This window comes from Mastomys coucha, unplaced genomic scaffold (assembly GCF_008632895.1).
Source record: "Mastomys coucha isolate ucsf_1 unplaced genomic scaffold, UCSF_Mcou_1 pScaffold7, whole genome shotgun sequence".
Classification (NCBI taxonomy): Eukaryota; Metazoa; Chordata; class Mammalia; order Rodentia; family Muridae; genus Mastomys; species Mastomys coucha.
The window spans coordinates 59,880,201-59,902,026 of NW_022196913.1; the positions used below are offsets into that span (position 1 = coordinate 59,880,201).

Sequence of the window (21,826 nt, forward strand, 5' to 3'; positions counted from 1 at the left end):
AAAAGAAAGAACCTAATGTCACGTATAATTAAGAAATAGGGTAACCATATATGTTAATACCTTTGTGGTCTTTTATGCAGGCACTGAACTTACCTTCAATTACAACCTAGAATGTCTTGGAAATGGAAAAACTGTCTGTAAATGTGGAGCACCGAACTGCAGTGGCTTCTTGGGTGTGAGGCCAAAGGTACTGCTTTCTAAACTTTTATATTAGGAGCAATGCCATATCTTCCCTGTACAATGGTAGGTACGGTATTAGGGATGAGTCTTCATTGTAAGAAGCTATTTCTTTAATGAGTATGATCTAGTTGATGTTCCTGTAGTGTTTGTGCAGTTTGACTCAATAGTACTCTTCTAGCACCCCCCAGATGAGGGGTGTCAGACTGTAAAGTAAAAAACCTAGGAAGTAGGCTACTTCTTGCTGGCCTCACGTCACTCATTTATACCTTCTGGTAGGATATTTAGATTGCCCAGGTGTGTGTTTGTCCTTTTTCCTTTTCTTGAACATGAGTCTGTCTGTCCTCTTGTTCCTGCCTCTTACATCCTGGGATTGCAGGTATCCATCCCATACCTGCCTGGTTTTCTTTATTTGATTGGTTGGTTTTGGGCTCTTTTGAAACAGTTTCTCTGTGTAGACTTGGCTCTCCTAAAACTCACTTTGGTGTTTTGGTTTTTTTTTTTTGTTTTTCAAGACAGAGTTTCTCTGTGTAGCCCTAGCTCTCCTGGAACTCACTCTGTAGACCAGGGTGGCCTCGAACTCAGAAATCCACCTGCCTCTGCCTCCCAAATGCTGGGTTTAAAGGCGTTTGCCACCACAACCCCCAGCCTAAAACTCTCTTTGTAAACAAGGTTGACCTTGAACTTTCAGAGTTCCACTTGCCTCTGCCTCCCCAGTGCTGGTAGTGCATGTGCCATCACCTCGGGACCAATGTTCCTCACTGAAGGTTTTTCCTCCCCTCTCATATTCATTTGTGTGCATACATACACACATTTGAGTGCATACATAGGTGGAGAACCTTATGACTTACCTGCAATGCCGTTTTTCATACTCCTTATGGTTTCCTTTTCTTCATTCATTCATTTGAGAATTAAGTCTTACTGTGTGGCTCTTGCTATCCTGGTACTCAATCTGTAGACTAGCCTGTCTTCAAACTTCCAAATACCCACCTGCCTCTGCCTTGCAAATTCTGGGATTAAAGGAATATCCCATCATGCCCAGCTTATCAGATCCTGCTTTTCTTAAATACTATTTCAAGTTTTTCTTGCTGCTCTGTGATTTTTATCTTGCTTTGCTTTCTTTTTCCTTTTCTTTTGAGACAGGGTCCCACTGTGTGGCCTGGACGGCCTATACTTTCTCAGTAGACCAGGCTAGCTAGCCTCTTACCTACCGAAATTTGTCTGCCTTGCTTCCTTGGTTCTGGAATTTAAAAGATTGAACTACCATGCCCAGCTTAACCATCAATTTTTAGTGATTGTCTAAGTGTCTCTCATTCTAACAGTGGTTCTGAAATTTAAAGTTGGTACAAAGAAGTCTACACAGTGATTCCAACTGGGTGTTTCCCGTTATGTCTGAGAAGTTCAATATTAAAAAGTAAAAAATACATAGGAACCAGTAAGGATCTCATTGTTTTGAGCCAAACCTATGAAAATGAATAATATCTTTTTTGGTTTTTCAAGAGAGGGTTTCTCTGTGTAGCCCTGGCTGTCCCGGAACTCACTCCGTAGACCAGGCTGGCCTCAAACTCAGAAATCCACCTGCCTCTGCCTCCCAAGTGCTGGGATTAAAGGTGTGTGCCACCACTGCCCAGCTCCATTATTAGTTCACCTTGTTAAATTAGGAAAATCGTCTACATTACATTAGGTTTCTTAATTGATTGCTAGTTGCTGTATTTCCCATGTTACAATAATAATGAAATTTATCTCTAATAGGGTCAAGTCCTTGTAAGATGACATTTCATGTTTGAAACTGTGAGAATGAAATACCAGAGCACAGTGTAGAAGATGAGATCATTGTACCTCATCAGAGTAGGAGAGATTTTTTAAATGAACCTTATCGCTGGCTAAACAAAGGCCTTATGGGAAGTTGTAGGCATTAATCTAGTTTGACCTAAAGATGTCTTGTTGAAAACAAAAAGTGTAAAATAATCTTCTCTTTTCCTAATGAAGTGCTTAGTGAAGGTTTATTGAATAAAGAAATAACCATACATGTACTTACAGAAATCTTTAGTTATATAAATACCAAAAAAAGGTTACACAATGGGTGGCCTTTAATACTAACGAAGTGTTTTTCTATTGTTTCATCCCAATTTAAAGATTGTTAAACAACAGCCTTCATGTCATCCTAGCACTGGAGAGGCTGAGGCAGGCTGGATTGCCATCTCCAAGACAGCCAGGGCTATACAGTGAAACCCTGTCTTGAAAAACAAACAAACAAACAAACAAACAAAAAAAAGCAAAATAATAAAAGCCAGCAATATGGCTCAGTAGGTAAGGGAATTGCTGCCAAGCCTGATGGACCTGCATTTTGTCTCCAAAGACTAATAGGGAACAGTCTCTCATGTTATCCTCTGACCTTCACACACATACACACACCATGGTACATTTGTGCCCACACCAGACACATGCACACAATAAGTAGTTGGGATTTTTTTTTAAAAAAAGGAAAAAGCTAAGCATTGTCATGCATACCTTTAATCCAAGCTAGCACTTGTGAGAGGCAGGTGGATCTCTATGAGTTCAAGGCCAACCTGGTCAGCATAGCAAATACCTGAGTAGCCAGGGCTACATAAAAGAGAACCTGTCTCTCCAGGCACTGGTGGCACACACCTTTAATCCCATCACTTGATAGACAGAGGCAGGTGGATTTCTAAGTTCAAGACCAGCCTGGTCTATAGAGTGAGTTCCAGGACAGCCAAGGCTATATAGAGAAACCCTGTCTTGAAAAAACAAAGAAAGAAAGAAAGAAAGAAAGAAAGAAAGAAAGAAAGAAAGGGAGACAGAAAGAGAGACAGAGAGACAGAGAGACAGAGAGAAAGAAAGAAAGAAAGCTTTCCAAAGCTGACAGTTTGAATAGTACAAGAAAGTTAATATTGCCGGGCGGTGGTGTCGCTCGCCTTTAATCCCAGCACTTGGGAGGCAGAGGCAGGCAGATTTCTGAGTTCAAGACCAGCCTGGTCTACAGAGTGAGTTCCAGGATGGCCAGGGCTACACAGAGAAACCCTGCCTCGAAAAACCAAAAAAAAAAAAAAGAAAGAAAGAAAGTTAATATTTTATTTATATATATTATATTAAATTTTTATTCCATTACATGTATATGTGTGTCTGTGCAACACTTGCATGCCCAGTGCAACAGAGGCTAGTAGAGGGTATCTGATCTGGAATTGGAGTTACAGACAGTTGTGAGCTGCTGTATGTATTCTCCAAGTCACAGCTGGATCCTCTGAAAGAGCAGCAGGTGCTTTTAACTTGGGAATCATCTCTTCAACCCCTATAATGCTAACATGAATTGGGTATCTGATGTGTCATTGTGTCTTCCTGCTTTTTCTCTTTATCTTTATAGCAGTGTCTTGAGTGTTGTCTTATTCCAGAGGAGGGGAGACTAAGGTTGATAGGATGGTTAATCTAATTAAAGTCTCCATCTGAGCTCAGGATGTTAACTGTTCAATATCTGACCTCCAGAATCAACCCATTGTCACAGAAGAAAAGTCAAGGAAATTCAAGAGGAAGCCACATGGGAAGCGCAGGAGCCAGGGTGAAGTCACCAAGGAAAGAGAGGATGAGTGTTTCAGCTGTGGGGATGCTGGTCAGCTCGTCTCCTGCAAGAAGCCAGGCTGCCCGAAAGTTTACCATGCAGACTGTCTCAATCTGACCAAGCGACCAGCAGGTTGGTGCTTAAGTCCATTCAGAGCACTCCTTCTCTGTCAGAGTTTTCAGAATCTGATGCTTGCTTCACTCTGAAAGCGAATGCTATTTGTAAGCACACGCCCACAGTTGAGAGGTCTGGTCTATATTCTTATTTGGCAGTAAGTGAAAACAAAGGCCTAAAATCCTAGCTTACGCAGGGAAGGAAACTGAAACTTTTATTTCCATTTATGTTATTTTGCCTTTCCAGCAACCCATAAAGATTTGTTTTCTGTTCTTATGTATGTCTGTGTCATGGGGAAGTTGAAGGGAAGCTTGGTGAGATGACTTCTTGAGGATAGTTAAGAGCCACACTGAGAGACTTCAGATGGTCAAGTCCACAGGTTCTCTCAACCCTGTAAGAGTCTTCTACCTTCAATGTAGACTTTTTCTTTGTGAATGGAGTAGTTGTGTCAGTCTAACACAGGACAAAGCTGCGCAGGTAGATGAGGTACCAGGAATTGGTGTTGGGAGAAGTCAATGTCATTTGGGCAAGTCCAAGGATCTTAGGATTTTAGCTGTTTGGACATGCTGACTGTTGTGAAAGACCAGCAGCAGATGTGTGTGTGGCTCTTAGAGGTAGGTTATTCTAAAGTGTACAGCAGGCTTAAGTGTAGAAGTCAGAGGAGTGTGTTTATGAGTTGGCTTGTTTTCAGTTTGTATAGTCTGATGCTGTGATATAGCAGAAAGCCAAGTAAAATGTGGGCAAGACCATTACACTGAAATGTGAGAACCAGGAAATAGAACTAGGGATTCACTTAAGAGTGTCTCCTGGCATAGGATGTGACTGGCATACTTCTGATGGGTTCCATCAATGAAATCTAGCCTATTTATTTGGAGATGGAGACATTTACATGCTATTATTCATGGGGACTAGATGCAAGGTTAGGTTAGTTCCAGGTTTTTCCTCTCGTTCTACATGGACAATGCAGATAAAGTTCTGTGCTGATTTCAAGACTTAAAATTCAGCAAAGGTGAGTCGGCTTCCCTTATTATTTTTGCATCTGTATGATATTCTATTTCTGTTTAAAACAAAATAATCAAGAATGTTAAAAGGCTGGAATGTTCCTCTTTGAGTTAAATATTTAAAAGCTGACTAGAGCTCAGTATGGTCATACACTTAGAACTGTAGGTGCAGACAATTCTTGGCTACATAGTGAGACCCAGTCTCAAATAACACAAAATTTAAAAACCTCTTCTAGGACAAACATAATTTGCAAACAAATGTGGAAATATTGAAAAATTGTTTCATCTTAAGAGGAACTTTGGGGTTTGTTTGATTTTTTTTTTTTTTTCTACTGTACAGCCCTTCTTGCTAGAAATAGTCTCTTACTTGTATTTAGTTGATACTTAGTTACTCAACCTTGATTCTTTGCTGTTATTTTATATATTGTTTTGTGCAGAAGAGGAAGCTGAAATTCTGGGGAAGGAGTAATGGCAGGTGAGTGGCACCAACTCTGAAGAACGCGGCAGTGTGAGGAGGCTTGGCAGCCACTGCTGTACACCAGTCTCAGAGCCATGGCTCATCTTACATGCATCTATTTTCCCTAAGCTTTTCTTCACTCTTGTTTTTAGGGAAGTGGGAGTGTCCTTGGCACCAGTGTGACGTGTGTGGGAAGGAAGCAGCGTCCTTCTGTGAGATGTGCCCCAGCTCCTTTTGCAAGCAACATCGAGAAGGGATGCTTTTTATTTCCAAGCTCGATGGGCGTCTGTCTTGTACTGAACATGATCCCTGTGGGCCCAACCCTCTGGAACCAGGGGAGATCCGTGAGTATGTGCCTCCCACAGCGACTCATCCTGCAAGCCCCGGCACTCAGCTGAAAGAGCAGTCATCAGAGATGGCTACTCAAGGGCCCAAGAAGTCTGATCAACCACCTACTGATGCTGCCCAGATGCTGCCGCTCTCCAGAAAAGCCCCAACAGGGACTTGTCAGAGGCCTCCTGAGAAAACTGACTCTAGTTCCCACCTTTTAGATAGGATCAGAGACCTTGCTGGGTCAGGGACCAAATCCCAGTCCTTGGTATCCAGCCAGAGACCACAGGAAAGGCCACCTGCTAAAGAAGGACCAAGACCTCAGCCACCTGACAGAGCCTCTCCATTGACCAGGCCAAGTTCCTCACCTTCAGTCAGCTCCCTGCCACTGGAAAGACCTCTAAGAATGACTGACTCAAGGCTGGATAAATCCATAGGTGCTGCCCGTCCAAAGTCCCCGGCAGTGGAGAAAACTCCAGCCTCCACTGGCTTGAGACTTTCATCCCCAGACAGGTTGCAAACCATCAACAGTCCCAAACCCCAGATTTCTGACAGGCCCCCAGACAAGTCCCATGCCTCTTTGACCCAGAGACTTCCACCTCCTGAGAAAGTACTGTCAGCTGTGGTCCAGTCTCTGGTAGCTAAAGAGAAAGCACTGAGGCCTGTAGACCAGAACACCCAATCAAAGCACAGAGCTGCTATGGTGATGGATCTCATAGACTTAACGCCTCGTCAGAAGGAGCGGGCTGCTTCTCCTCAGGATGTCACACCACAGGCTGATGAGAAGACACCAATGCTCGAGTCAAGCTCATGGCCATCTAGCAAAGGTCTGGGGCATGTGCCACGAGCTGTGGAGAAAAGTGGCATGTCAGATTCCCTCCAGCCAGCTGGAAAGTCAGCAGCTCCTTCAGAACACCCTTGGCAAGCTGTTAAATCGCTCACCCATGCCAGATTTCTTTCTCCACCTTCTGCCAAGGCTTTTTTATATGAATCAGCAACTCAAGCCTCAGGAAGAACTCCTGTGGGAGCTGAGCAGACCCCAGGACCTCCTAGCCCAGCACCAAGCCTGGTTAAACAGGTGAAACAGCTATCTAGAGGACTCACTGCCAAGAGTGGGCAGTCCTTCAGGTCTCTTGGGAAGATCTCAGCTTCCCTCCCCAATGAAGAAAAGAAGTTGACAACCACAGAACAGAGTCCCTGGGGTCTGGGAAAAGCCTCACCAGGGGCAGGGCTTTGGCCAATAGTGGCTGGACAGACACTAGCCCAGGCTTGCTGGTCTTCTGGGGGCACACAAACTTTGGCACAAACTTGCTGGTCTCTTGGAAGAGGGCCAGACCCCAAACCAGAAAATGCAATTCAAGCTCTTAACCAGGCTCCATCTAGTCGCAAATGTGCAGAGTCAGAACAGAAATAATACAGTAAATGTCACATAACTAGACAAGCTATCCCCAGGGTACCATTTGGGGAGGGAAATCTTCGTTTCTTTTTCCTTCTTGAAAAACAAACATATTCCCAACACTTCCACTGTTCTTCTTTCCTTATATCTCGACACTCAGAACTATTGTGACATTAGCCCATGGGGACTTGTGGTTGTGAACCGTGTGTGGGAAGTCATCGGGCCCCAGTCCAGGAGACAGACAGACTTGAGTCTCTTTGCCCTAACTTTTACATATGGTCAACTAAAATAAAAAGTCCACCTTGGAATCAAGCATGGAATTCAGTCCCACTGGTCACGTTGGGAAGTGTAGGGCTCTCAAGGCTATTTCCCTAACCGGACTGTGTGCCATTGAGAACCCTGTAAAACCTTTAGGAGAACCTGGTGTCCTTCACATTACTGGCAGTTTGCTGAATATTGCTAAGTGGAAGGGCAGGGGCCAGTCATTATTGGGAGACAATTGCATAAGGCTTGATCCCAGTGAGCCTAACTTGCCTGCTTGGGTCCCCAGACTTCAAGGACTTTGACCAGGGAACAACAGAATGTACTGGTAGGCTGTGGGTTTCCAGTTCTGTTTTCAAGTGGTTTGTTTTGGGGTTTTTGTTTGTTTTTGTTTTTTTGTTTTTTGTTTTTTTTTTTTTTTTTTTTTTTTTTTTTGGTTGTTTTGGGGGGGGTTGTTTTTGTTTTTGTTTTGTGGCCCAGAGTGTGGTTATATAGAACATATATCTCCTGGTTGGAACATGCATGCATGTATGTGCATGTGTATGCCCGCAAAGCTCTTCTGTACATGGAAGGGTGCTACATCAAGGCCAAGGTGAGCTGTTGGCTGGGGCAGCTGCTGCAGTCTCTGTGCTGTAGTCTGAAGATTTATCCTCGGAGAAGCATCTGGTTAAAGGGAGATATTCTCTGAGAATGGAGTGTCCCAGAAGTGGACAAGGGCAATTGGCAAGCTTACCTTCCTTTTCTACCAGTAATCCTTTTACAAGAACCCCCATCCTCATTTCCTCAAACACTCAGGTGCTTTCAGATTTCAGTCTCGGGCAGTGGACATAGGGAATTTTTGGCAAGCTCCAAATAAGACACACCACCTTCAAGAAGAGTGTCAGATTCCATGGAAATTCTTTCCTGGTCTTGTGCCCTCCTACCTGAAGGTAGGAGAGAACCCTCTCTACTTCCCTGCAAATGGCTGTACTCTTCTATTACAGAGAGCACGTGCCTGGGAACTTAGCTCAGTGCAAGCCAAAACCCTTCCCCAAGAGTGGAGAGACATGGTGTTTGGAGCAATGTCTGATCTAAGTGATGACTCCTCGTAACTGCTGATTATCTGTTACTGCTGCCCTGAGCTGGGGCCCAAGGGCTGGGAATCTGTCGGTGCTACCTTGCCCTACCATTTCCCCAGCTCACACACTGCCAACAGGAAGTGCTGTTTGGCTAGTTGTGCCACACCCACCTGCCCTTTGTTCTCAGATGTGTTTACCTGTCAGCTTTGCCAACTTAGCATCTTTAGCAAACAGACAGCATCTCCTGGCCTTTCTGACTCAGTTACAGCTTTTACACCCTTAACAGGAGTCTATATTTTCCCCAGTTTCCTCCTCCCCGCGTTCCTGTTGAGGTTAGCGTCTATCTCTTCTCAAGAGGAAAGAACAGTGGTTATATTAGCATTTGCGCTTTATATCAAAATTGAAAGTAGGATCTGCTTTTATTTCCCAAAGTCTGTGTCTGGAATTGAGACACTTGAACTCAGGCAGAGGGATGAGGCTGGGGTAGGGCTGTCCTGAGCTTGGGAGCCTAATCCCTGCACTTCCCTGAAACCTCAGAATCTCCTCTCTGAATACACCTGCCTAGTTCTCCCTCTTTCATCCTCTCTTCCCACATCATCAGAGTGAAAACGCTCTTTGTTGAAAAGGAAGAGAAAAGGCATCTTATTTTCTTTTTTAAAAATTTTAAACCATGAAGAAAATATTTTTAAAGAAATTCACCCAGGACATTAAAGTCACTATATTACATATTTATCATGTGTGAGAATATAAGTATATAACTGCAGCTGGTAGGCCCCACCCTTCCTTCCTTCTTTCCCTCATTTCTTAGGTTGTGTGAGTAGGTTTGCTTGGTGCCAGTCCTGTGCCCTTTGCTCTCCTGTCATCTGTAGTTGTGATCAGAAAAAGATATCTGCACTGCACTGTCTCCTTTCACTATGTTCTGTGTTCGATTACCTTAGCTCTGTTTCATGAAATAAACTGTGAAGTGGGGGGGTGGGGGGTGCAGGCTATGTAAAAATTTTAAGTGAAGAAGTTTGGCCTCAACCTAGCTTCTCTACAATAGGTTGAATAGGTAATTGGCTTTGACTGCTGTCTAGAAGTGTCTCACAGGACAGGAGGGAGGGAGGTGGGGGCACAATTGGCCACTTGTCTTTTGTTTTGATATTTCCATTCATCACCATTCATTGGCGCCTTCCTCCCAGACCTGCTGGGCAAACATCTTCTGAGCTGTGCATTTGGTGTGGAGTGGAGGGCTTATGGGGACACAGGTGAGCAACAGTCCTCTTTTGTCTGGAGCCACTGAACCCCATTCCATCATTATGAGGATAGCTAGAACTGGGCACTGGTTACTATACCTTAGTGACACAAGTGCTGGGATGGAGAATCCTGCAGTTCGTTGGACTGCTTTTGAATCCTGTAATAACCTTTCCTTCAAGGGTGTGACTTGGCAGCAGAAAAATGGGTGGCTATTTTAGCATTGGCATTTGGCTGAGTGCTTAAATTTTGGATGACCAGAGAGTCTGCACATGAGACAGCTCCCAGTAAGTAGTCTCCGGGAACAAGCCAGAGGCAGAAATGTCCATAGGTAGTAATACTTCTCGTTTAGTTGTAGGGGGGGAATCTAAGGGAATTGTTGCAATTTGCATTCAAGACTTAATTTTTCTTCCTGCTGGAGCCAACCCATTTTAATAGATGGTAGCCATCATTTACCACCACTACTCCAAAGTATTTTTAGATGTCTGCTTCCCTGAAATTACGGAGTTTAAGTTTATTTGAGTCACTATGTCAGGCTTTTTTTTTTTTTTTAAGCCAATTGTGCATCTTTGGTACTTATCCTCTACCCACACTACAGTCTGGGCTTGATGTGTAGAAGTGAGCCTCTGTGGCCCCGCACTGTGTTCACACTGGACTTAAAGGTCATGTCCACGTTGTTCCAGAACTGACAGGAGGAATGTCTAGGTTGTCCATTCAATTTGATGCACACACCCTCCGAGTGGAGATATTGTCATCCTCTTGGGGTTTGTCATTGGATGAGAATAGGCCCAATGTTCTCCTCACCTCCTATATCACAGGGCAGGAGTTGCAGCAGGAATTTACTGCTGTTAAAGTTGAGCTATTCATGTTAATTATCCCAAGTCATTTATACCTAGGTGGCCACTGCAGGAGTTTTGATTGGCTGTGACCAGTTCACTCTCAGTTGAGCTTCCTAGGTCAGTACAGAAGTTGCTGTAGTGTAAATTGAAATAAAAATAATTGCTTTGTACACAAAACAATGTAATGGTGCTAATCTCATGGTATAAATAAGCACTGCCAAGGGTTGAGGGATTGGTGACATGAGAAACCCAGGCTCCTGTTGGGAAGATAATTTATATAGGTTCCTTTCAGCTCTGAGAGGATCGAAACAGGCAGAGTCAGTAATGCCTGCCAACCCAACCCTGGAGTGCTCCGGTCCAGTCCAGAGGAGAAAGGCATCCCGTGTCCAGATGATGGCCACTGAGTTTCTTAGGGCTAATATCACCTTGACCATAGCCTTTGTAGGTCCATCCTGCCCAGGAAAGGTCAGAAGAGAACTATGGATATGGGGTAGCCATTACCTTCTGCTTCTCTACCTCTTCCCCTCTCGTGGCAGTATCTCAATTGCTTACAAAGAATAAGGGCAGTCTTTCTCAAGGACATCGGGAGAGCTTTGTTAGACAACTACAACCTCAAAAGAGATGTTTCCTGACCAGTAGAAACAAAACACATTAAACTCTTTTGTGGTTCTTCCCCAAAACAGCCTTCCTGTCACTTTAAGAACTTAAGTCTATGAGAGGCTCTAGGAGTTGCTCCTGGGAGCTTAGTGCAACTTGGCAGAGGCAGACAGGGAGCAGAGCTGAGGTGTTGGTGATGTTTCTCCGGTGGGCAGAGCAGGAGGTCTCCAGGTTGTGGTGGTGCCAGCTTGTGTGTGTGTAGGTGAGTATGGGAGCTGGGTGAGGACAGCATCTAGGAGCTCATGGAAAAGCAGCTTTCTAGAAAACTGACTAGAAAGCTATCTATATTTTTTAAGTGGGGAAAAGGGTTCAACAAAGGTCCATCACTGTGTTATCTCACCCCAACCGATTGTCAGCTGGAAGTGAACCTAGTGAAAAAGAGGGGAGCCCTGTGCTAGGAGTCCCCATAAACATGTACTGTAATTCTTTGTATATAGAAAAAAAATACTGTAAAGTAAAGTTTAACTTTACTCTTCTGGACCTTGCCCTGTGTTTTTATTGTCTCTGGGGAAACGCAGCTTAACAAGACAGAGGGCTAACTGGTTTGGGGTAAGAGCAGGAGCCAGCCTGAGCCCCCCAAGCACTTGGAGAGTGACATGGGATTCCTCCCAGGTGTACTGGTTACCTAAACATCCATCCTTTCTCTTTCTGCTGAGCATGGCTAGTGTTAGTTCAGTGGCTTCACAGGAATCCTCTACCACTCAGGGTATTTTGAGGAATTATTTTAGAGAAATGAAACCAACACTTTGAGTTTTGTTTTTGAAACAAAGTTTCACTTTGCAGTTCAGGCTAACCTCAAACTAGTCTTCCTCCTGTCCCAGCTTCCCAGTTGCTTGGATGGCAGCAATGGGACTGACCAGGTTGGTGATTCTGAAATCTTCAAAAGCAAGTTAGAAGACTCGGGCTTAAGAGGGAAAGCAGAAGCAAGGCAGAACCTGCCCTAGTTGAGCCCACACCCTCACACCAGTAACTGGAAAGGGCCGAAACACACTTCCTTTTGCTTAAACAGGAAGTCTTAGCCCTTTTTACATAAGCACCTAGCTTTTCAGTGTTTCTGATCCTGAACAAGTTAGCAATTGCCTTTCTTTTCTTATTCTGCTTTTATTAGTTTTTACGGGGGTGTCCTGGAACTCAAAAGGTGGCTTCTGTCTCCAGGGTGCTAGAAGTAAAGGCGCATAGGCCACTGTTCCATCTTCAGTCCTTTTTTTGTTTTGTTTTGTTTTGTTTTTCACAATAGTTTTCACTGTGTAGCCCTAGCTGTCCTGAAACTCATTCTGTAGACCAGGCTGGCCTTGAACTCAGAGATCTGCTGCCTCTGCCTCCTGAGTGCAGGGAGTAAAGGTGTGCCAGCTTCAAGTCCTTTTTCTAAGTTAGCAAATAAATTGGATGCATAAGGCCTTTTTGAGTTATAGAAATATGGAGTTGACTCTAGTTGAATACATTACAGGGTTACTCTGCGAAGCTAAGGACTGAGTCACAGCCCTGAGCACAGGTCCAGACATGACACAACAGGTAGAGCTGGCCAAACCAACTTGTTTTGAGGTTGGGGTACCTGAGCCTTTCATCTCTGGGCACAATGAGGTGCTTTCCTTCGTCTTCCTGAGCTTTGGACTTCTCCATCCCAGCCTCAGCCTATCTTCACCCCCAGAAAAGAAAAAAAGTGGCTGCAGTATTCAACGATACAGTTCTTGACTAGTATGTTTAGAAGCCCTGGGATTTGTTCTACACTCACAGACACATAAAAGCACTAATAAAAAGGTCCTAATAAAAAGAGCCCACTGTTTCTCCATGGTTTCAGTGATAACCTTAGGAAACCATTATTTGGTTTCTAGATGGGAAGTCTTCATATAAGTGAGGCCCACATGGCCCCAGGAACAACTAGGTGTTTTGACACCCAGTGCACACAGCAGGAAAATGCATCAATTTTATTTACAGTTCAGAAGCTACTTAGATAGCCAGGACAGGAGCCTGGGATTGATTCAAACCAGCCCTTATCCCTCCTCATGCCCACAGTCAGCCCAATACTGCCTCCGTTCCACGGGCCAGCACAGGCAGGTGCCACCTCTGCTGTGATAGGCACCTGGAATAGCTCAGACGCTTGACCACTCCAGCCCAGACAAGAGTCGGGTCCAGCCCCTCTGGGAATTCATCTAATTCCACTGGGCCAGAAGAGTCGTGACTCAGTGATGACAACAGCTGTAGAAGTAAGGGTTTGCCTTCTGGCTCAAATCCACACCTTTGTCCTCTGTCAAAGGGAGAGGCGGCTGCTCAGCACTATGGAGGATCAAGTAGGTCACCAAGAGGGCTGGGGACCATGAGGAAGTACAAACCTGTCAACACCTGGAAAGCAGCCACGCTGACGTAATCCTCTGCCACTTTTTGGAAGAGCTCGTCTGGCAAGCAAAGGATCAGTGAAGGCCTGAGGCCAGCAGCCCTGGGTATCCCAGGGGTCCAGCCCTCTGAACCTTTCTGCTCTACTATCCTGCCTGTTCCTGCTGACAGGACCCACGACAACACTCACCCACACTTTGGCCTGTCTTGCTGGATGTTTCAAAGAGCTGGGCTTTGATATCTGCAAAGAGAAATGACTAAGTCTTCATACCTGGGGAGCACACCTAAATGTAGCTAACCTTTCAGTCTCCTGAACCCCACAGGTTCGAGAAGGCCACAAAGCAACCAAAACTGTCATTCCCATCTTTGAAATACACTCAAGCAGATAGTGCCCGCCCCCAAACCCCCATCCTCAGAAACTTAAAAACAGCTACTGTCAGCATAGTCCTGGACATCATGGAAGTCTACACGACGGCGCCGCCTGTCTTCCTCCAGCAGGTCACTCTTAGTGCCACACAGGTAGATTTGACAGCCCTGTAGCAGAAGACAAGGCCAAGATTATCTCCACAGACCAATACAGGGCCTGTCCCTAATCTTGTGAGCTCTGGCCACCTACCTCTTCTAAACTGCGAAGCTCCTTAACCCAGAATTTGGCTCTCTCAAAGCTGCTGCTGTCAGTGAGGTCTTGGTAGGGGTAAGACAGGAAACACATTAAGGATCAGCGGCTTCCCTCCGATGCTGGCCTGTAACCCAACGCTTACTGCTTGAACAGGCCAGAATCCAACCCCTTACCATAGCAGACAATTGCAGCTTTAGCACCCCGGTAATAGATTCTGCTCATGGCTTCGTAGCGCTCGGAACCTGCTGTGTCCTGAGGGGTGAAGGGAGTTTCATAAGCTCCTTCACAAGATTACAAAGTAAGCCCACATCTCCCAGATAACCCCCGCCCCTTCTATTAGACGACTTAAATGGGTACGAAGAAGGAAAAACGACCTCTATGAGGCTCCAGTTGGCTGGACATTAAATTTGGGAGACGGGTTTGCTCAAAACTCTGCTCTCAAAGAACTTACCCAAATACCCAGAGTCACCGTCCGATCTCCAACGCACATCACCTTGGCCACGAAAGCAGCCCCGATGGTCTACAACCAGGGGAAGAGATAAGAGTCGAATGCCGGCCGGCCCCCTTCCTCCCATGCCTGCTCCGCAGGGGTGCACTCACGTTCTGATAGGGCCCCACCAAGAAGCGGTCGTGCACGTATCGCTCCACCAGGCTCGTCTTGCCCACGTATTCCTTGCCCAGCATAACCACCTTGACGTCCACGCGCTGCCCGCTCATGCTCCCGGGGCCGCCTCACCCACTCCAGGGTCCGCGCGGCCCAGGCGGAGCCCAAGCCTCAGACCCCAACCCCAAGGGCCTCGCACCTCGCAGGCCCCTGGCGCCTCGGCCCGCGGCGCTCCGTCCCTTGCCAAGCCGCGGCGCGGGGACGCGGACAGCGCCCTCCACCGCGCCGCAGGGCCCTGCGCTGCTCACGCGCGCGACCGCCGCAGCGACCGAAGCTCCGCGGCGCCGGGGTTACCGACTGAACCCGGGATCCCCGTAGCTAACTCCAAACTGCACCTCTGGGACGGGGCGTCAAGAGGCGGGGCGCCCGGTCACGTGACGCCGGCGCCGGAAGTGGCCGATCCTGTGCGGCCGGCGCCGGAAGCGTCGCGCAGCCCTCTAACCCCTGATGGCGGCGGTAGGGACCTAGGCGCTGCCCCGCGGTGACTGAGCTGCGAGCCTGGCGGGCGTGCGCCTAGCCACGTGCCCCCACCCCCACCCCCGGGCTCTTCACCCTGATGCTGCACGGGTGCTGAGCCCGCCCGGGTCGGGACGATGGTGAAGTATTTCCTGGGCCAGAGCGTGCTCCGAAGTTCCTGGGACCAAGTGTTTGCTGCCTTCTGGCAACGGTACCCGAATCCCTATAGGTACGTGGCGGGGAGTACGTAGATGGAGTCGTCCTCCTCTCATCCTTTGGAGACCGGGCTGTAGGCTGCCTTTGAATAGTGGAGCCGTGAAAGACCGGACAGAGAATCAGATGTGGCCGATCTGCGGAACTGTGGCCACAGTTATGGCACCAAGTCCTTATAGGATTAGGATCAGGCCAAGCCTCCAAGGTCCTCGAAGAAGATTGTGTAGATTGTGATTTATACTGGGCTCTAGATTTCTATTTTGCGGTCCAGAGGTGGTGAGACAGGAAGAGGCGGCAGCACGGGAGTTGAGCGGTATTTCGGGGTCAGAAATCCTGAGGGTGGCTTGCTTACCTGCTGATGGCGCTCTCTATTGGTATTTTGCTCGCTTTGGAAAGCCACAGAATCCGTGTCAGAGTGGAGGAGGAAGTTGGAATTTGCCCGGGGATAGGTTCAGTGTACTCGAATTCTGAACCCGGGTACAGATCACTCTGTAAGATTGCAGGCAGCCATGACCTGGAGGCTCTAAATAGGAACATGTAGACATTTTGTCAAAGAGCAGGCTCCTGAGAATCATCTTTAACCCTTGCAGCAAACATGTCTTAACTGAAGACATAGTGCACCGGGAGGTGACCCCTGACCAGAAGCTTCTGTCCCGGAGACTCCTGACCAAGACCAACAGGATGCCACGTTGGGCAGAGCGACTGTTTCCTGCCAACGTTGCTCACTCGGTGTACATCCTGGAGGACTCTATTGTGGACCCACAGAATCAGACCATGACCACCTTCACCTGGAACATCAACCACGCCCGGCTGATGGTGAGACTTCCCTTGGACCCTCAGAATAGTTGCCATTCAGACTTCAGGCAAGAGGGTTGTGGGAACTTCTGTGTCCAGAAGCGGGCCTAAAATACTGATGAACTGCATCTGTAGAGTTCCGCCCCTAAGTTGGTCTACCCTTTTCATTTGCTCAGATTCTCTGAGACTGTCCCTTGGCTCTCAGATGGTGGAGAGAGACACCCTTTGAGATTTGAGGGAATCCATTATATGCACCTTGGATCCTTCAGAAGGCTTGAAAACCCATCTTTGGGAATGTTCACACAGTGTGAATAACCTCCGAACTTCTAGATGATTCTTTCTCAGCTTCTGTAAGCCTGAGAGATGGGAATTGGGTGTTTCAAAGAAGAAGAGCTTTATAAAGATGTGCTTTTCAGACAGGCAGTGGTGGCCCACACATTTAATCCCAGTACTTAGGAGGCAGAGGCAAGCAGATTTCTGAGTTTGAGGCCAGCCTGATCTACAGAGTGAGTTCCAGGACAGCCGGGCAGTGGTGGCACATGCCTTTAATCCCAGCACTTGGGAGGCAGAGTGCCTGCAAATGAGTCCATGAGTAAGGCACCTTTTCCTGCCCAGCACTGTCTGAAGTCACCTCAGCTGAGAGCTCTGCTTGGCAGATATGGCCGTGCTGTGTTCAAGACTACTATCTTTACATTCTTTAGGAAGCCGCCACACCCTTTGATAATGAAAGAAAGCTGTCATTATCTGGAGTATGTTTATATAACACACTCCAGAAGCTCTTAAGAGGAGAGGGCAGAAGGCAGATGAGAAACACTGCTCCCATCTAGATCCAGGGGGCCCCAAGCAAAGCCCCGAATCGGGTTAAAATAGCGGCTGATCCCAAGAAACTGTTCTACAAAGGGTCAACAGAGAGGTTATAGAGGCAGAACAGCCTCTCTCTGGCCTGGGACACGTAATGGGAAGAGCTTTGTCATTGCTTCCCCTTGTGACGGAGGCAGGGACTCACCCAGTGTTGAGTGCAGGAATGTGGTGCTAGCTTGAGCGGCACAGTAGAAATAGGGTCTGATCCTGCACAAGAGCAGAGTAAAGAATGCTTCTTCAAGGTGCTCAGCCTGGCTTCCCTCCAAGGTGGTGGAGGAAAGATGTGTTTACTGTGTGAACTCTGACAATAACGGCTGGACCGAAATTCGTCGGGAAGCCTGGGTCTCCTCTAGCTTATTTGGTGTCTCCAGAGCTGTCCAGGTAAGAAGCTTTGGGGCTGGGTGGGACCTGGTGTGGCAGGTCAGGGCTCAGCTCTGGGTCTTTGAGCAGCTCTCCCATCCTTCTCTCTCTCCCGCCAGGAATTCGGTCTTGCCCGGTTCAAAAGCAATGTGACCAAGACAATGAAAGGCTTTGAATACATCCTGGCCAAGCTACAAGGTGAGAGCCCTGGACACTGTTTCCGGAGTTGGGGAAACCCTCACTACCGATAGCTGGAGTGGCTCTACCTCTGTTTGACCAATGAGGCATTGGGCCATTCACTGCCCTGATCTGAGCCTGAGACTCCCGAGTGTGCCTGGAAGGACTGGCGGGAGAATCAGGAAACAGGGCACCTACTCTATTCCTAAGAAGATGGGCCCACCGGGCAGCGGTGGCACACACCTCTAATCTCAGCACTGGGGAGGCAGAGGCAGGCAGATTTCTGAGTTTAAGGCCAGCCTGGTCTACAGAGTGAATTCCAGGACAGCCAGGGCTACACAGAGAAATCCCATCTCGGGGGGAGGGGGGGATCCGGGGGCGGGGGAGCCAGACAGACCCATCAAGAATGGGTGCCGTGGTTGAACAGGGAGTGGGTGGGTCTTCTGGCATCATCTGAAGCCAGCCCCTGTTGTTTGCCACAGGTGAGGCCCCTTCCAAAACACTTGTTGAGACAGCCAAAGAGGCCAAAGAGAAAGCAAAGGAGACCGCACTGGCAGCTACAGAGAAGGCCAAGGACCTGGCCAACAAGGCAGCCACCAAGCAGCAGCAGCAGCAGCAGCTCGTATAGCTCCCATCCTCCCCCTTCTCCCCAGTGTACTTGATTATTAAAGATCAGCCTGCAGCCCTCTCTGCCGTCTGGGGTGGTGGGTCGGGGCGCTATCCTGGTCAGCATCTGCATCACCCAGCTCTGTCTGCTGGGCATAAGGGTGCAGTGACTTGCCCAAAGGTCACAGCGGTGCGCAGGTGATAGACTGTACGCTCCAAGAGGGCAGGGCTCCTCGTTTTATTCTCTGCTGTGTCCCAAGTACCCTGAACAATATTTAGCACATAACAGGCACTCAATAAACACTTGATTTGATTAGCCCCAGTTCTGGAGTCAGATAGCTTTGGTTTGAATCTGGAGCTCAGGCAAGTCGCATCACTCTGCCTCAGCATCGGGACCGCAGAGCAGTTTCTACACTGTTACATGTGCCCTGCCTTTCACACGACCCTGTTTGCCAGCTACTGATCTTATTTCCTCTTTTCTAGTTGTGGCTGGGACTTCCTCCATCTCATCGGGCAAAACCATGGACAGGAGCTTACAAAAGAGGATTTTAATGAAAATACTGTGCAGTATATATGGGCAGAGGCCTGGGGGCTTTGCCCAGGAACAAGAAGTTCACAGGCTTCCTATCCCTGTGGGGAGCAGCAAAGCAGACCCAAGTGCTACATAACATTCCCTGGGGGATGGGGAGGGTAGTCCAGGCTCGAGCTGTGCCGCAGAGAGTCCTGAGTCGGCGCCCACACGGTGGCTTTATAGTCTCTTCAACATGTGGCTCTAAGCTGACTTGTGTGTGGCCACTGACTGGCAGGCTCAGTCCAGAGTGGATACGGGCCACAGCGGGCATCATAGCCAGGCACTGGTGCTGTGTGAGTAGCTGTGCTCTCGCCCAGCGCTGAAACTCTGTAGGAGCTCTGTCTCAGTCCCAAACACCAGGCTCTCCACATCCACCTCCAAGTCCTCTGCAAGGAGAAGCCAGTCAGGGGCTCAACCATCCACGCGCCCCACCCCAGCCTTGCCCCTTCCAGGGCATGCCCCGCACCTTGGTCTGAGTCAAAGCGCTCGGAGGACAGGCCTGAAGAGTCCAGGCTGTCGGCTCTCAGCCGCTCCCGCTCTCTAGCTCCTGGCAGCCCCTGGAGCTGTTCCAGCTGCTGCTGCAGGCTCTGCTGTTTGCTTCGAAGCTTCTCCTTGAGCCGCTGGGCTTGTTGCTCCTGCTCTTCCAGCTTCTGCAGAACCCACAGGGGCGGGGACTGGGGTCAGCTGCCCAGGGCCTTTGTCTACACACAGGCAGCCACGTAACCCCACCCAAGTTGGCTCCAGAGAATTGTCTAGATGAGTATGGACCACAGGGCACCCCCATCTCAAATGTCTTTAGGGCCAAGTCATATAATACAATGTAGTGGGGTATAATGTCAGTATAAACTTGGGGACTGTAGCATCCTGACAAGCAAAACTGAAGGGTGTGGCCACACGTAGGTTTCTACCCACTGCTGCCCATGGTCAAGACCCCAGCACTATCTCATCTCTTCCCATTTCTTTAAATAATGGAAAGTCAAAATTTTCACATCAAGTGTAATGTGAAGTGCTGCCAACTAAATTGTTGGACTACAGACTAAAAGGCCAACAGGTCACTGGGCAGAAGCCTGCATGGAGATACTCAACAAGAAAGAGAGAGATGGCAGCTGGAGATGGAGCCCGGGTAAGGCGCTTGCCTCACACTTGCAAGGCCCTAGGTTTGATCCAAAAAAAAAACAAATAATTTGGGTTTTTTGTTTTTTTTAAAACAAAGGGAGAATTAAGCCAGAACACTCAGGACAAGGCGCAGAAGGAAACGTCCTCACCTAGACTAAGCCTCGGGGCCGGATACCACCAAGGCAGAGGGACCCTGGGAAGCTTGCAGAGTCCAGCTTTGTCTCTGGTAGGCCAGGAGAGAAGCCTTTAGAAGCTGTCATGGGACCATTTGGAGCCCAGAAAAGCAAAGCCTGTGTTAGGGAGAGCCTTGAGATTCACAGGAAGCGAGGCTGGGTCCTGTCAGGGATCCCAGCTAAAGCAGGCCTCGGTACATTCAGAGCAGGGGGCAGCCTGGTGGAAGGGCTGCTCAGGAATTGCTGCCCAGGAAAGAAATCGATGCCCGTGTGCCAGCCCCTTTGGGTAGCACACTCATCTACCCGAAAATGAGGTCAAACAGGCTCACAGGAGAAACCTAAGCCTACACGAGAACCAGGACAATTGTGAGGTGACAGCAGGCATGTATTGCAGTGACAATGCAAATATGTGCTGAATGGCAATGGCACTGGCTACCCTGGCCCTTGAATAGAGCCTGACAGAGCGGTGCGTCATAAACGCTGATAAACGGGACAGACATTGGTTGACTCTGCCTCTCATCTGCTGTCCCTTCAGTCTGACTGGAGCTATCTCCTTCCATCAGATGGGCCTGCCAAGGCACCTGGTTGGCACAGCCTAGGCCTTGGCGTCTGCATACCCACTTCTGTCCACCAGGGGGCCTGCAATCCCACCCGAGCAGCGGCAAGGCCAAGTCCGACCAGCTATTTAGTGGTTCACTCCTCCTTTGCCTCCAGCCTCACCTCCACTCAACAATACCAGCAGAACTCAAACTAGAAAGCCCTGAAAACGGGAGCAGAGGCTAGGTACCAGCCCTCTGTGGTCTGCCGAATCACAGAGCTTAACAGTATTTTCACCAGCCATATACTCCCTGCTGAACCCAACCGGAAACTGACTCATCCAAGGTCTCACTGCTAGAACTTAAGTAATACCAACCATAACAAAAGGAAGATTTACAAGGCCCCAGAACAGCCCAGCTGTCGGATTTTCTTCCCATTAGATGGATTCAGGAACTAAAAGCACAGGGCTGTCTCAAGTCACGCAGGATGGAGGAAGCTCTCCAGTCAGGCCATCCACCCCAGAAGACCGCAGTGTCTCCTGAGCACAGTGGGCTCCTCAGACAGCTCCTCACCTGGATATGCATCCTGGCCCGGCGCAGCAGACTCAGGGTAGTGTATCGGGTACAGTCAACTCCCAGGGGCATCTGCTGCCTCAGTTGCTCTAAGCACCGCTTCAGCTGGGCTCTCCTGCAGGGGAAGGAGTATGGAGGGCAGTACCAGCCCCGCCTCCCCAGCCGGAGGGATGGCAAGGGAGAGAGAGATGGTCCTTGGGACCTGGTACAGTTGGGGGCCAGGTTGGGACTCACCTGCGCTTCTCCAGCTCATTGTGCACAGACCTGCAAATGCCAAGGGGATGAAGTGAGGGGCAGCTGGCACTGCAAATCCTTAGCCCCAGGTTATCGTGCAGCTCAAAACTCACCACAGTTGTCTGTGCCAAGTAAGCCTTTTGTGAGGATCTGGGCTCATTTAGGACACCAAACCCCAGGTAGTGACAAAAGGAATCAGAGATCCACATACACCAAAAGATACAGGACAACTTGCCCAGGTACTTGTGGGGTCTCCCCTTAACAGCTAGGCAAAACAGGGTCCCTGGACAGATGTGACACTTGATCAAAAAACAAGCCTGCTAGAGAAGTCAGTAGAAGAAAAAACATTTTAAAGGAACAGAATATGTAAAAGGACATAAAAGCAGAAGCCTGTAGTGGAGAAAGTTCAGGAGTGTGAAAGGCATGGTGTGTGTGTGTGTGTGT

At 48.2% G+C, this 21,826-nt stretch overlaps 4 protein-coding genes across 22 annotated transcripts in view; 2 read left to right on the forward strand and 2 right to left on the reverse strand.

Moving 5' to 3' along the window:
* Positions 1-11,577, forward strand: part of Nsd1 (nuclear receptor binding SET domain protein 1) — a 116,939-nt gene extending 105,362 nt beyond the window's left edge. For 16 of the 17 annotated variants that reach the window (XM_031358596.1, XM_031358605.1, XM_031358594.1 and 13 more), the window contains 3 exons: positions 81-187; positions 3,679-3,883; positions 5,476-11,577. In XM_031358596.1, the coding sequence (XP_031214456.1) occupies positions 81-187; positions 3,679-3,883; positions 5,476-7,067 (1,904 nt within the window). In that variant the 3' untranslated portion in view covers positions 7,068-11,577. Of the gene's footprint in view, positions 1-80; positions 188-3,678; positions 3,884-5,303; positions 5,342-5,475 lie in introns of all 17 variants that reach the window. The other variant, XM_031358607.1, reaches the window with a different exon arrangement.
* Positions 11,578-12,995: 1,418 nt separating this feature from the next.
* Positions 12,996-15,085, reverse strand: Rab24 (RAB24, member RAS oncogene family). Its single transcript, XM_031358612.1, has 8 exons — positions 14,648-15,085; positions 14,499-14,567; positions 14,221-14,299; positions 14,045-14,112; positions 13,863-13,962; positions 13,619-13,669; positions 13,428-13,490; positions 12,996-13,342 (listed from the first exon to the last, which is right to left on the reverse strand). The coding sequence occupies exons 1-8, from the start codon at positions 14,762-14,764 to the stop codon at positions 13,278-13,280; spliced, it is 612 nt and encodes a 203-aa protein (XP_031214472.1). The 5' UTR covers positions 14,765-15,085; the 3' UTR covers positions 12,996-13,277.
* Positions 15,086-15,116: 31 nt separating this feature from the next.
* Positions 15,117-18,501, forward strand: Prelid1 (PRELI domain containing 1). 2 transcript variants are annotated; one of them, XM_031358608.1, is made up of 5 exons: positions 15,118-15,396; positions 15,971-16,196; positions 17,304-17,417; positions 17,516-17,594; positions 18,056-18,501. In XM_031358608.1, the coding sequence occupies exons 1-5, from the start codon at positions 15,305-15,307 to the stop codon at positions 18,199-18,201; spliced, it is 657 nt and encodes a 218-aa protein (XP_031214468.1). In that variant the 5' UTR covers positions 15,118-15,304; the 3' UTR covers positions 18,202-18,501. The 2 variants fall into 2 exon arrangements, with proteins under 2 accessions (XP_031214469.1, XP_031214468.1); XM_031358609.1 differs by lacking the exon at positions 17,304-17,417 and having other exon boundaries at positions 15,117-15,396.
* Positions 18,502-18,707: 206 nt separating this feature from the next.
* Mxd3 (MAX dimerization protein 3) overlaps positions 18,708-21,826 on the reverse strand; it is a 3,763-nt gene continuing 644 nt past the window's right edge. The window contains exons 3-6 of one of the 2 annotated variants that reach the window (XM_031358611.1): positions 21,383-21,412; positions 21,149-21,263; positions 19,217-19,400; positions 18,708-19,136 (exon numbers count right to left, since the gene is read on the reverse strand). In XM_031358611.1, coding sequence (XP_031214471.1) covers positions 19,021-19,136; positions 19,217-19,400; positions 21,149-21,263; positions 21,383-21,412 — 445 coding nt within the window. In that variant the 3' untranslated portion in view covers positions 18,708-19,020. Of the gene's footprint in view, positions 19,137-19,216; positions 19,401-21,148; positions 21,264-21,382; positions 21,810-21,826 lie in introns of those variants that run through there. The other variant, XM_031358610.1, reaches the window with a different exon arrangement.

Excerpts from the sequence above, each read along its gene's own strand:
- Rab24 (XM_031358612.1), bottom strand. The coding sequence starts at position 14,764 with ATGAGCGGGCAGCGCGTGGACGTCAAGGTGGTTATGCTGGGCAAGGAA. Across the intron at positions 13,670-13,862 it reads TGTCCAGGACTATGCTGACA|ATATCAAAGCCCAGCTCTTT; the intron begins GTAGCTGTTTTT and ends TTCTCTTTGCAG. Across the intron at positions 13,491-13,618 it reads CAAGACAGGCCAAAGTGTGG|ACGAGCTCTTCCAAAAAGTG; the intron begins GTGAGTGTTGTC and ends TTTGCTTGCCAG.
- Prelid1 (XM_031358608.1), top strand. The coding sequence starts at position 15,305 with ATGGTGAAGTATTTCCTGGGCCAGAGCGTGCTCCGAAGTTCCTGGGAC. Across the intron at positions 17,418-17,515 it reads GTGTCTCCAGAGCTGTCCAG|GAATTCGGTCTTGCCCGGTT; the intron begins GTAAGAAGCTTT and ends CTCTCCCGCCAG. Across the intron at positions 17,595-18,055 it reads CATCCTGGCCAAGCTACAAG|GTGAGGCCCCTTCCAAAACA; the intron begins GTGAGAGCCCTG and ends TGTTTGCCACAG.